Raw genomic sequence first — 13,417 nt, forward strand, 5'->3', positions numbered from 1 at the left:
TTATTTTGGACAAAATGCAGCTGAGATTTTTTTTTCTGGGCCGATGATATTTTTCTATTATACGACCTCAGGGAACCCTCATTTTTAGGGTCCGACATATACATGATATGTCTAGCTTCGTAGCCCTTATCGTTCAGATGTTGTATGGCAGTGGCCCTTAGACAATGCCCTGTATATATGCGGGAAAGGCCTGCCGCCTTGCTGAATTCTTTCATGAAGTTTGGAAAGCGGGGCATCTACGTACCATTTTGTTGTACTTTTTGGTAGGGAAACCGATTCTGACTTGTATTTATTAAAAAGAGATGAGGCTGATTCCTCTGTTTTTTCAATTAATAGTTGGAGCATTTTTACAGGACACGAATTAATCTGTATCTGTGGCATACATGCGTTTATCAGTGTTCATTTCCACATTTACTAAACCACCTTGATGATTCTTTTGTTGTATTTCGTGACTAAGTGTAACATATGTACCCGTGTCATCGGTATGAAAAGAGAAGGAATCCAACTTCAGTTGGTGATGAAATTCTTGGCCCCTAGAAATGAAGTGGATTGCAATATTGAAGTAGACGCATTGTCGAAAAATGATTGAGTTAAGTTGCGCATCCTTGAAGTAAGTAATATTTTTTCCATATCACATTTTTCGATGAGGTCTTTGTGCTGTGTTGATTTTGAGGTGCCCTCCCTAACACGTTCTTTCAACAATCCATTTAGGACTCCATTAGATGTAAAAATCTTTGTCTTTAACTATGTCTATGTTTCTCTTTAGATCTGCCAGTTTTCGGTTAATAGCCCCTCTCAATTTTTTCAATATATTTTTATGATAAAGTTCCCCATCTTTTAAGGGCCTTGCCTCACAGTATTTCTCTAGGAGACCATTAAGTTGACTTGGTGATATTGCTTCTAAATCTACAGGCTCCCCTCTTCTCTCAATGCTCCAGTCTAATATTAAAGACAAATATCCTAAATTAATTATGCATTATATTTTTCATAATTTGCTTTTTTTTTTTTTTTTTGCATGGAATGTTTTTTTTCCCTAGATTTCTACTGTATATGAGATTTATTTTGGATAGAAATATTGACATTACATATTCATTTCACATTTGAATGCTGACATGGTGTATTGGCGAACACTTTCCTTTACTAAAAGGAATGAGGAACAGGTTCAATCCCTGTTGTTGACATGTTTTTTTAATTAGAAATGAAAAGTAATGCCGATTTTCTATATTTAAAAAAAAATAGAATTTACTTTTTTTGTGTATTTCTTTAAACATTTATAGTTGGCAGTATTGATGCCCCATCTTACATGTATATTTACCTTGAAACATTTTACATCCCCAGTTAGTGTTTTTCTTGGTCCCGGGAGTTTGGCGAGCTTCAAACAACCTGTTCACCTCGTCGTCTGTACTTTCTTTAAATCTATTGCCTGTTTTGAGCACGTTGAGAGGGATGGCAGGGGTCTCAGGCTTGGGGAGGTCAGATAAGGCAGGGATGCTGAGATTTTCTGTGATATCTTCTAATTGACTACTGCATAACATGTCTAAGTGTTGAAAAATCAGTTGCCTCAAAATCGAATTCGTCAAACTCCATTTCTATTTTTCTTTCTTCTCAACAATAACATCATCTGTTGTTAATATGAGATGTGATATTTTGGTCTTTGATTTCTTAAAGGACAAATAGTACTAACTTTATTTGCTTCTTCCCTCCTGTAGTTGAAGAGTTTCAATAAATGAAAGACCTGTGAGCAATACTTTAAATGTCTATATATGGTGTTGTACACCTCTTCTGAAACAAATTTGGATGAAAAAAATCTTGAATACGTTTAGTAAATTTTGTGTATTTTTCTTTGAATAGTGCAAGGACTTTCATCATTTGATATCTGTTCGAAACCCTGATAACTCGTGCTGATTTTTTGTCTAAGAATATGTAAGGGTACTAAAATTTCAAATTATTTTGAAGAAAAAAAAATCAGTAGGTAAGCTGCGTTGCGTATGTACTTAAAGCGCCCTTAGCTGTATTGGGTGGCTTAGGGGTAGAGATATACTCTCAACCACACTATTCCAAACAGATTCAACAGATACACTGTATAATTTGGGGGACATCCCCATCAGCAGATAGACTTTGACAATCTCCAGTGGCAATTTGTAGAAGTTCGTCTTCATGTACTGATCTATTGTTGGCGTTGTCATCTAAAACTATTTGGCATTGTACTGAAGTTATTAAAAACAGCAAAGCTTCAGGGTCATCAACAACAAATTTGTCGTTGATACATGCTGATTTCAGAGGAATTAAGACTCGGTCAGAACTATGGGGGTCAGGAATCGAGAGGGGAATAAATGCAGAGGAAGCCTCATCTACATCTACATGGAACATGTTCCATTAACCCTGATGACCATACACATACAATTAACAAGTATACATTAAATAATCTTAAGTGCTATGGAAAACAATTTACATTGTGCATAAAAAAGTGTACATATATACATTTACAATGTGCTATTCATCTGTTTGATTAAAAGGGCTATGGAACTTGACTTTGGACCAAAGATCTAAACTGGGGTCCCATGGGTCTGAGATTCAAAAATCGAGAAGGGTGTCAATTCGGACGGAGCCTTAGAATTATTATTGGATTCAGAAATCAAGATGGTACTGCAAGAAGGTAGAGTTTCGGGACTATGTGTTTCAGGAATGGACACGGGGGTACATGAGTCCCGAGCACATGGAGAAATCGGCGGCGAAGAAGTCGGATCCATAATTGCAATGTCAGAAGAAGCCAGAATCACTGTACATGTGCGCTGAGATGCTGGTGGTGATTTTACAGCAGAAATAGAGCTATCTGGAGAAGTTTGTTGGTTGGGCGGAAGAACTTCATATTAAGCAACTGAGGGGTGATAAGCCTGAGATGAAATGGCGCCTGGATTAAAAGGCACAATCCCACACGCCTTGAAACCATTTCCTATATTTTCCCTTGTAATTCCCGTCTCAAATGCTTTATTGAATAGATTCACATGTTCAGGAAACTGCTCTCGTTTCGATGTGGTAAGGTGACCCTAATGCTACGTTCCCACTTCGTGCGGTCAGTAACGAACGCCACGATTGATCAATCGTAGTTTATCGCAGAGTTTTTGTTGCATTTAATGCCAAGATACGAAGAGATGCGCATAGTTGCGTTTTTATACGATTCGTTGCTCTTTTATGCGCTATGGTCACGATGGATAAATTTCATGTGTTGCGATATCTCTGACGATCTGACTACCGTTCAGATAAGATGAATTACGTTCCAATGGGATTTTCAAGATTTAGTTGACAAAAGGACCTCGATCTGCCAAGAGTATCACGATCCGAGTGCCCGATTAGAAACGATCTTCTACGTTTTGATGCCTACTCTTGCGATATAATACGTTCATCGCGCACTCTTGCGCTAAAGTGCGATAGTACAACGAGTTCATTGCTATGTCTTTCACGATAAGGATCAAGATGAAACACGCTTTGAGCTACGATTGTAACCCGATAGATATATAATAATCTGGGTATACTGAGTCCATTATATTTTATCTATCAAAAAGTAAACAAAACATAAACAAACAATATATAAGAATGGCAGAAGTTGAGGTTGATGACAACATAATAAACATGGTGTTTGTAGTGTTTCTATGGCCATATGTTATTGCTGTCAAAGAAGAGAAAAGCAGCAGTAACTGTTTTCTTATCTTTTTATATATTTTTCTCTCCCACGTAGCCCCTGATCAAACAGGTTTAGGTTCAGAATGAAATACGATCTCCCGCATTTTTTGTCTCCGTTTTCCTTGGGTGGCATCTTTAAAATATTTTTTTCAAAACCCAGACATCTTGTTTCAATCGGTGAAAGAAACGCATTCAATTTTCCCCGTTATTTTTGCAAGTTTAAGTACTCCCAACAAAGCGTTAACACTCGTATCTAATGGCCTTTACTCTCATTTGTCCGTATCAAATCGTATCTGAGCGGAAAATATCTTGTCAGCTCGTGATCAGTAGGATCACGCAAATCGTCACAGACAGTGACAGAACGTGAGACATCGCAACAAATCGCAACTCAGCGGGATGTTTGTCCTGCCCGAGATCGATCCCGATGAACACGATATGAAAGCCAGATTAGATCCGTTTACTTACGATGCAACTGAGGTTAGTTACGATGCAATGCGGTCTGATGCAATGATAACGATGAAAATCCAATTTTGTTAGTCGTAGAAAAATTTTTGACGGTCAAAAAAATTCACGATCAACACGATAGCCATGAGTGAACACAAGATTTATATCGGTTTGATACGATCACTACGATTTGTCCACGTTCGAGTCCCCGATTTTAATCGTGGAGCCAATCGTGATAAGCGTAATAAGACGCATTTAATAGTCCGAAAACTGTCAGGTCCAGTTGCTGTAACATACGAGTCGTATGCGGGGACAAATAGATATTATATATGTTTTTTTCTTATGGCCAGCTTTAAAAGAACAAGATTCTCATGAGACGAGTGGCTATCTAGAATCAAGAGCTGGGGCCGCTCCGGTCCACAATATTTAAGAAATAGGTCGCGGAAGCACTTTTGCAAGAGATCCTTTGTTATCCTCCCGTTTTTAGCTCTACTGGTCAGAGACCAGAAGAGCTTATGCGATAGTAATGCGTCCGGCGTCCGTCCGTCTGTCCGTCTGTCTGTCCGTCTGTCTGTAAACAATTTTTCAAAATGCTACTCCTCCTACAGTTTTGGTCTAATTTCAATATAACTTGGCACACAAGTAGACTACACTAAGATACATAATTCTGTGTATCGGTTTTTGATTTCGATGAACGGTGTTGCCGTGGTTACTAAAAATAGAAATTTCTTTGAAATTCTTTCAAAATGCTACTCCTCCTACAGTTTTAGTCTGATTTCAGTATAACTTGGCACACAAGTAGACTACACTAAGATACATAATTCTGTGTATCGGTTTTTGATTTCGATGAACGGTGTTGCCGTGGTTACTAAAAATAGAAATTTCTGTGAAATTCTTTCAAAATGCTACTCCTCCTACAGTTTTGGTCTGATTTCAGTATAACTTGGCACACAAGTAGAATACACTAAGATACATAATTCTGTGTATCGGTTTTTGATTTTGATGAACGGTGTTGCCGTGGTTACTAAAAATAGAAATTTCTGTGAAATTCTTTCAAAATGCTACTCCTCCTACAGTTTTGGTCTGATTTCAGTATAACTTGGCACACAAGTAGAATACACTAAGATACATAATTCTGTGTATCGGTTTTTGATTTTGATGAATGGTGTTGCCGTGGTTACTAAAAATAGAAATTTCTGTGAAATTCTTTCAAAATGCTACTCCTCCTACAGTTTTGGTCTGATTTCAGTATAACTTGACACACAAGTAGAATACACTAAGATACATCATTCTGTGTATCAGTTTTTGATTTCGATGAACGATGTTGCCGTGGTTACTAAAAATAGAAATTTCTGTGAAATTCTTTCAAAATGCTACTCCTCCTACAGTTTTGGTCTGATTTCAGTATAATTTGGCACACAAGTAGAATACACTAAGATACATAAATCTGTGTATCGGTTTTTGATTTAGATGAACGGTGTTGCCATGGTTACTAAAAATAGAAATATCTAAAATTCTTTCAAAATGCTACTCCTCCTACAGTTTTGGTCTGATTTCAGTATAACTTGGCACACAAGTAGAATACACTAAGGTACATAATTCTGTGTATCAAATTTTAATTTTGATGAACTGTGTTGCCGTGGTTACTAAAAAGTGAAATGTCTGTAAAATTGTTTCAAAATGCTACTCCTCCTACAGTTTTGGTCTGATTTCAATATAACTTGGCACACAAGTAGACTACACTAAGAACATAAAGAGACTTTATCAACGATCATTATTCTATATATTGCTGTTGTAAAGTTTCAAATCCCAGCTGCTTAAGTACTCTTCTCTTCCTTTGCTATAAGTTAAAACCAGTAGAGCTTCAGTCTCGACAGAGACTTCTGGTCTTGATATGCAAATACTGTGCCGCATGGGGCATCGCTAACTTTCAGCCCATATAAAGTGGCGGTGGTTTTTCCCTTGATAACGACCTTAGGGACCATTTTCCTCCATGCATCATTTGCACAGACCATTATTGTTCTATTTACTCTGTTTTCTATCACACGACCCACTACAATTTTGGAATCATTTTCTGATATTACTTAGATAGGCGTATGTTGAAATTGTTTTCCAGTTTCATCACTGAGTTCCATACATATTGCGGTTTACATGTATCATGCAAATTGAGATTGAAATCATGTTTCCCACAGCATTCATGTACCTATTCACAACAGTAAGATTAAGCATTTATAAGACACGAAAATTGCCAGGTTTCTCTATAATAAGTTAGATCTGGATGTCTTTTCATTAGACCATTGGCGACCTCGAGCCCCTTTTTCATGGCTGTAACTTTCACTGTCTTACATAGAATGCCTGTTCTGGAAAAGATCTGCCTACAGGAAATTCCCATTCCTCTTTTGGAAGCCTCAAGGACGTTTCCAAAGACCCTTTCTTCTATATGAACATTGGAAGAACAGGCGTCCTTTGGTTGTATCTAGGTCTCCGAAAACAAAATGCAATTTTTTTTTTTCAAAAATAAATATTACTCTTGTCTGTAAATGATGTAAATAAAATTTATGAACATGGCTTAACTACATCAAATTTATTCTTTAGCATGCATCATTACGAATCATTTATCATTTGAAGAGATTTTCCTGTGAAGCGGAGGGGGGGGGGGGTAATAATACATGCATAACACTCTCCTAAAAATAATTTAAACAAACGTCTGAAAAAGGATTTCTTTATGATCAATAATTTTCAAATAAATACTGTGTACTGGCTTTTTTTGTAAATAAAATATAGACATATTAAATATAACTTGATTTAAAGTTATTTATACTTTTATTACACAATAAACGAGTTTGATTCTGTGGTACATGGATGATCAAAACGAATTTAATGTGAATTATATTTATTGACTATAATATTACATTTAATGATTAATAGTCAAAGCATATAGGAAGGGAGAGCAAACTGCCCGTGAGAATTCCACATTCTACCTAAAATCAGCTTTTTTAAATCCTCTTGTCCAAATAATTTTTGTCTGAATTCCGTACCTGAGAAGGTATTTGAGCAAGTTCCCAATGTTCCCAATCCTAGGATGTAGATTTCACGTTTATTTCTCTTTCAGTTTGGGCGTTTAGGTTTATTTTCTTGTCAAAAGTAACATTATTATTCCATTTTTATGCGCCCGGATTGATATATTGTTTTTGTCCTGTCTGTCTGTTTGTTTGTTTGCAAACTTTTCAGTTTGGGCGTTTAGGTTTATTTTCTTGTCAAAAGTAAAATTATTATTCCATTTTTATGCACCCGGATTGATAAATCCGGGGCGTATATCGTTTTTGTCCTGTCTGTCTGTTTGTTTGTTTGCAAACTTTAACCTTCGCCATAACTTTTGAACCATGAAAGATAGAGATTTCATATTTGGTATGCATACTCGACCAATGAAGCTCTTTCAAATGACACCAAGGTCAATGGCCTTGTGACCTTGACTGACCTATATGCTAATATAGCTTTTTATCTGCAAACTTTAAACTTCGCCATAAATTTTGAACCATGAAAGATAGAGACTTCGTATTTGGTATGCGTACTCCACTAATTAATCTCTATCAAATGACACCAACCTCAATGACCTTGTGTCCTTGACTGTGACCTGTATGCTAAAAATAGTCTTTCGTACCTTTGCCATTACTTTTGAACCACAAGAGATAGAGACTTCATATTTGGTATCCATACTTTACCAATCAAGTTCTTTCAAATGACACCAAGGTCAATGGCTTTGTGACCTTGACTGTGACACATATGCTAAAAATAGCTTTTTAAAAATTTTGTTGCCGCCGGGCGCATAGTGTTTCACAAACACATCTTGTTTTAACAAGTTTCGACTTCCCCGCCAGATAAAAAATCTTTGATCTGTCCAAAGGGCTAATGAATAGTACAGCATAAAGTGAGTAGGATTTTATACCTATTATTGGTCTAACGGATGGTTACATGAGAGAGAGAGTTCAATGTACAAAGTAGAAAATAAAAATTATCCGTATTCAACAAGGTTTCAAGTATCCCTTGTATCCCTTATAAAATTATCTCCAAATATTCCAACAGATATAATTTTTCTAAAAAAAATATATAGCTAGAATGTCAGGCAGGGATACTGAAATCTTCAACCAAACTTGCATTTTCTTTCTTTTTCACGTTTGATTCAAATCAATAATTATTCATAAATGTGATTATTATGTTATTTGTTGTGATTTTGAAATGTCTTGATCAGCTCATGTGTTCTCATATGCTTTACCATCGGAGATGTGCACAAGTCGATAGCCAAGCCAAAAAATTATTCAAGTGTAACGAGCGCATTGGGGTATATATCGTTACATTGTACAATAAGACAAGGGACCCACTCGACTGGGACCCTTCTAGAAGCAGAAGGGAATGTCAGAAGGGTTGGAATATATATGTCTCAATCGAGTGTTCAGATGGGTATAGGATATGGCTGAATGTAATAAGTTGCTATATTCTGCAAATACTGCAGTTGTGTCTGTTTTAGAACTTGAATCCCTTATATTAAAAGGCGAAGAGATGACTTTGTTTTTCTTGCATGCGTTGCAAGCTCAGCTATGTAAGTACACTGATTATTATATTAATTTTGTTAATTAAATCCTAAATTCTAAGAGTGGAAAATATATATTTTGAAGAACATTCAACTGAAAAAAAAATATTGTATTATTAAAAAAGTTAGTCATGAAAATATTATATATTTTCAATTTATTTTAAGGGTTTTATGTTTATTTTTGCAGAGTAAGAGATGATATTAGCAAAATAGATGGTTATGTCGAAAGAATTATTCCAGGGTATTTGCCTGAACAGTTCAAAAGACATTTCAGATTATCAAGGGAGACATTTGAATGTATTTTGAATCATTTGGCAAATTTTCCAACTCTACAAAGAAGACAGCAAACAGGACGAAGGTTACAAACAACTCTAGAAAAAGACCTCATGATGCAGCTTTGGTACTTAGGTACGCAGGAAACTGTTCGGTCGATCTCGGATAGATTTGATGTGCAAGAATCCACACTGATACTTCATAATAGAAGACTCATAGATGTGTTTAGTGATTTGTGCAAGAAATTTGTAAAGTGGCCAAACAATGAAGAAAAACAAGAAATTATGTCAGAATTTGAGGATTTCAGTGGGTTTCCTGGATTCATTGGAGCATTGATGGAACTCACATATCCATAACACCGCCAGGTGAAAATGAGGCTGATTACGTGAATCGAAAAAGTTTTCATTCAATTATCCTACAAGCTGTTTGTCGACACGACCGACTATTTATAGATATTATTTGTGTATGGCCTGGGCGTGTCAATGATGCCAGGGTCTTCAGGAACTCTGAAGTTTGTCAACACCAGGCACAGCTATGTGGACCACATCATCTTGTAGGAGATGGAGCATACCCACTCTCATCATACTTGATGAAACCATACCGGGAAAGTCAAAATATGACAGCAGCTGAAAAGATTTTCAACAAAAAATTTGCAGAGCCAGGGCCATCATTGAACATGCTTTTGGTGTATTAAAATTATTATTAATTAAAAATTAAAAATATTAAAAGGAAGATTGTGAAAACTGTTGTTGCCGCATGTGTGTTGCATAATATTTGTATCATCAATCATGATGAGCTTGGTGAAAACTTTGAAACAGAGGTAGATGAACAAGTTTTTGCTGAAGTTACTACAGACACTGCTGAAGAAAACTTGAAACGGCTGTTCTTAACCACAAAACTTTCAGATGCCCAGCCATGACTTTGACATTATTTTGTACACATCCATCATTATATTCCTATGTGTTAAGCAAATATAAGATTTAAATATGTTATATTGCAGAAAACAGTTATGCCCTTGTCAATTTGTGTTTTTATGTTAATGAGAGATTTTCGTCATTATCTATATGAATAAATGTTCCAATGACAGAAATTCTTTTTTTTTTCAATATTTTATATTTGATGCTATATATTTGTCTACATAATTGTCTAACTGTCCTACAACTCTCCTGGATGACTTATGCTTGGTCTTTCAGAATTCACATGCAAAGCATGGGAGAAAAAAGGCCAACTTTTAGATTTTTTTAAAAGTCAGAGGTCAAGGTCACAAAGAATACTTCTTTTCCATAATTGGCATAACAAAGATTGCTTTAAAACAATATATATTTTCTGTGAAAAGTAACAAAATAGTAACAAAACAATGCAAAAATAAAAAGTATGAAAAACATTTTTTGTTGCATAAACAATAACAAAGGTCAGAAAAACTGATAAGTACAATGCCTACATTTTGTGCTTTGAAATATGTCCTCAATACAGTTCAAACTGATTATAAAGTAATATCAAAACCTTGATATTTACACCATTGTGTAAACAAAAACTTTGAAACTTGAAGAATAAAATAATGGACAGTGTCAACTTAAAATGTCCCTCTTATTACAGATATGTATTTCTACTTCTTTGCAGCTGCAGCTGCATCTGCAAGTTTGCCGATAATATTGGTAAGCCCTGAGAGCATTTTCATGTGCTCTTTATGCATGGTTTCTGTTCGTCGTTTCTCCTCTTCCTCTTTCTTTTTGTCCTCTTCTTCCCGTTTCTCTGTATAGCATTTTAAGAAATCTATCAACTGAGATGCACCTATTGTGGGATGATGTTTTCGTTTTCTTCTCCCTTCCTTCCCTTCATTTATCTGCTTTTCATGATCTTTACTTGATTCTGATTCAGTGTTGGTCACACTTTCACTGCTACTACTTGTACTAGGACTTGGTTCTTTAGCTCTGCTCCTGTGGGTTGTAGGTGTAGAGGTACTTGTTGAACTACTTTCAACAACAAAAGCTGGGGTTGTAGAGTGCGAATTTCCAAAGATATCATCCATTTCGGAGGCAAATTCGTATTCCTTTCGCTCAGAGTCTGTTCTTTTCTTGGCATCCTTGTACTTTCTGTACGACGAAAGCATTGTTTTGAATCTTCCTTCGACTTGCTGACTGGTGAATGTTGATTTTCTGTATTGATCACTTGGCAAATCTCCCTCCATAAAGTTTTCTTCTTCTGTGTTGGGCTATTGAATTGCAAATATCTCTCTCTATATTTTTGATCTCTCTTTGGTCCAGGAATTAGTGGGAGTGATAGCCTCTCCACTAGGTTTTGGATCCTCTACAAAATTGAAGAAAATTAGAGAAACTGAGGAACACATAATTCAGTAGTGCTCAATCATATACCGGTAGTATTATAACAACACTAGATAACTTATTTCACAGATTAACGACGTTCGATCCTGACATTTAAAGTCTTAAACTTTTTTCGTCAAGTATATTTTTAGTTTCTACATACATAGCTTAAATAAAATCGAAATAAAAACAAGAGGCCCACAGGCCTTATAGGTCACCTGAGTATCATGTAACAACTTTCCAGCGATTGTATTTGGTTCGTGTTTTAATCCAAAAGCCATGAAATTCAAAAAATTTGAAGAAGGCACCATTGCTTATCAAAGGGCAGATTTCAAAGCATTAATTCATTTTTAGTCAAAGTACCCCCCTGGTACCCCTGACCCAGCGTCCCTGAAAGTATCTATTTTGAAAGAGGCCCCTTTCTTCATTATAAGGCCAGCATTTTTTTTTTGTTTAGGTTTAGTTATGAACATGAGAATAAAAAAGTCCCAAAGGAGAAGGAAATCAAATTTTTTTTTTTGATAAATCAATTATTAACATTTGTACATTCTTTTTTTTATGCTATTATAATAGGCTCCTTACCACTGGACACATAATGCTTACAAATAGGAAAGTAAAACATTGCTTATTTCATCATCTGCCAGTTTGGGCCAGTTATATAAATTTTGTGATGTTGGTCAAAATATATTTTAAAAAATCAATTCTTTAAAAGTCTTTCAATATATCTTCATTTTTTTTAATATGTGTTAGGTGAATGTGTAGACATTGTTCTAAAATTTAATCCTATCATAAAACAGACAGCGGGTATTGCGGGTGTAGGGTGAACATTTTTTCAATCAAGTGTAAAATAATTTTTCTGGCTGATACATGTACAAATGATACTACATGCCTGTATATATTTGTATATTCTTGCCTTAACAATTTCTTCCTCAAATGGACTGAACTTCTCCCATAGTTTTATTCATTACATCTGATGCATAAGCAACCCTTTTCTGAAGAATGATGCTTAGACTGTAAGCTATAACAGAGACCTAAACAATGTTGCTGCCCGCTGGCAATATGCAACAGCTACCACGGGCAGTTTAAAACCTGGGGGAGGAAAATAATTTACAGACAGATACTTTTGAAACGAATACATAATTATCTCACCAGCATGTCAATGTGCAACAAAGTCGTCAGCATTTTATTTATCCTTTGAACAGGTGAAACTTTTTGAATGGCACTCGTATCGATGAATTTTACATTAAACCAAGCTATCTTTCAGATCTCGCTTTATTTACCCGCAGTTTCATCTTAAAACCGGAAGTGCGAGTTCGTAAATGTGAAATATCGATCCCGACTCAAATTTGACATCGGAAAGAAAAAAATTGTTTTATTTTTTTCTGAACATTCAAAACCTTGAGCGGTGGGTTTGTAAAACTGAAAATAAAATAAATCCTGGCCTTAAATATGTAATTAGATCATTAGCATATTAACCAGGATGTTCAAAGAATTCATGCATATCACTATATAATCATTAGAGCCCCACCCTAAAACAAGAACCCCTGACCCTGGGGCCATAAAATTCACAATTTTGGTAGAGGCACTCTTGCTCATCATAACTATGTACTTAGTTAGTTTATTTAATACCCAGGAGCAGAGGAGAAGATTTTCAAAGAATTCATGTATTTTCACTATATATTATCAATAGAGCCCCGCCCTAACACCAGAACCCCTGACCCTGGGGCCATAAAATTCACAATTTTGGTAGAAGCACTCTTGCTCATCATAACTATGTACTTAGTTGGTTTATTTAATACCCAGGAGCAGAGAAGAAGATTTTCAAAGAAATAATGCATTTTCACTACCTACTTATTTAGCCCCGCCCCAGCACTAGGACCCCTGACCCCAGGGCCATGAATTTTACAATTTTGGTAGAGGACTCATTGTTGATTACAATCATGCAAACAGTTTGACTGCTTGATGTCCAGGAGTAAAGAAGAAGATTTTTAAAGATTGCATTAATTTTCGTGGTTTTGGCCCCACCCCTCAGGCCCCAGGGGGGCAGAGATCATGAAATTCACAATTTTTGGTCCCCTTCACCCATAGATGATTTGTGCCAAATTTGGTT

General features: G+C 35.8%; 2 protein-coding genes across 2 annotated transcripts; one reads left to right on the plus strand and one right to left on the minus strand.

The window, feature by feature from the left end:
- Positions 1-718: 718 nt before the first annotated feature.
- On the minus strand, positions 719-1,535 carry LOC134255555 (uncharacterized). Its single transcript, XM_062738082.1, has 2 exons — positions 1,316-1,535; positions 719-939 (listed from the first exon to the last, which is right to left on the minus strand). Exons 1-2 carry the CDS (start codon positions 1,533-1,535, stop codon positions 719-721), a joined length of 441 nt encoding a protein of 146 aa, XP_062594066.1.
- Positions 1,536-2,640: 1,105 nt separating this feature from the next.
- LOC134255556 (uncharacterized) lies at positions 2,641-9,342 on the plus strand. The gene is made up of 2 exons (XM_062738084.1): positions 2,641-2,759; positions 8,901-9,342. The coding sequence occupies exons 1-2, from the start codon at positions 2,641-2,643 to the stop codon at positions 9,340-9,342; spliced, it is 561 nt and encodes a 186-aa protein (XP_062594068.1).
- The last annotated feature ends 4,075 nt before the right edge of the window (positions 9,343-13,417 follow it).

This window comes from Saccostrea cucullata, unplaced genomic scaffold, assembly GCF_032062105.1.
Source record: "Saccostrea cucullata isolate Sc308-1 unplaced genomic scaffold, CSIRO_AGI_Scuc_v1 ctg2497, whole genome shotgun sequence".
Classification (NCBI taxonomy): domain Eukaryota; kingdom Metazoa; phylum Mollusca; class Bivalvia; order Ostreida; family Ostreidae; genus Saccostrea; species Saccostrea cuccullata.

What these genes read in the sequence shown, in the direction of transcription:
- LOC134255555 (XM_062738082.1), bottom strand. Translation starts at nt 1,535, where the DNA reads ATGTTATGCAGTAGTCAATTAGAAGATATCACAGAAAATCTCAGCATC. An exon ending in GGGATGTAAAATGTTTCAAG is followed by an intron (nt 940 to 1,315) that starts GTAAATATACAT and finishes CTTTAATATTAG; the next exon opens with ACTGGAGCATTGAGAGAAGA.
- LOC134255556 (XM_062738084.1), top strand. Translation starts at nt 2,641, where the DNA reads ATGGTACTGCAAGAAGGTAGAGTTTCGGGACTATGTGTTTCAGGAATG. An exon ending in GTCGGATCCATAATTGCAAT is followed by an intron (nt 2,760 to 8,900) that starts GTCAGAAGAAGC and finishes TTATTTTTGCAG; the next exon opens with AGTAAGAGATGATATTAGCA.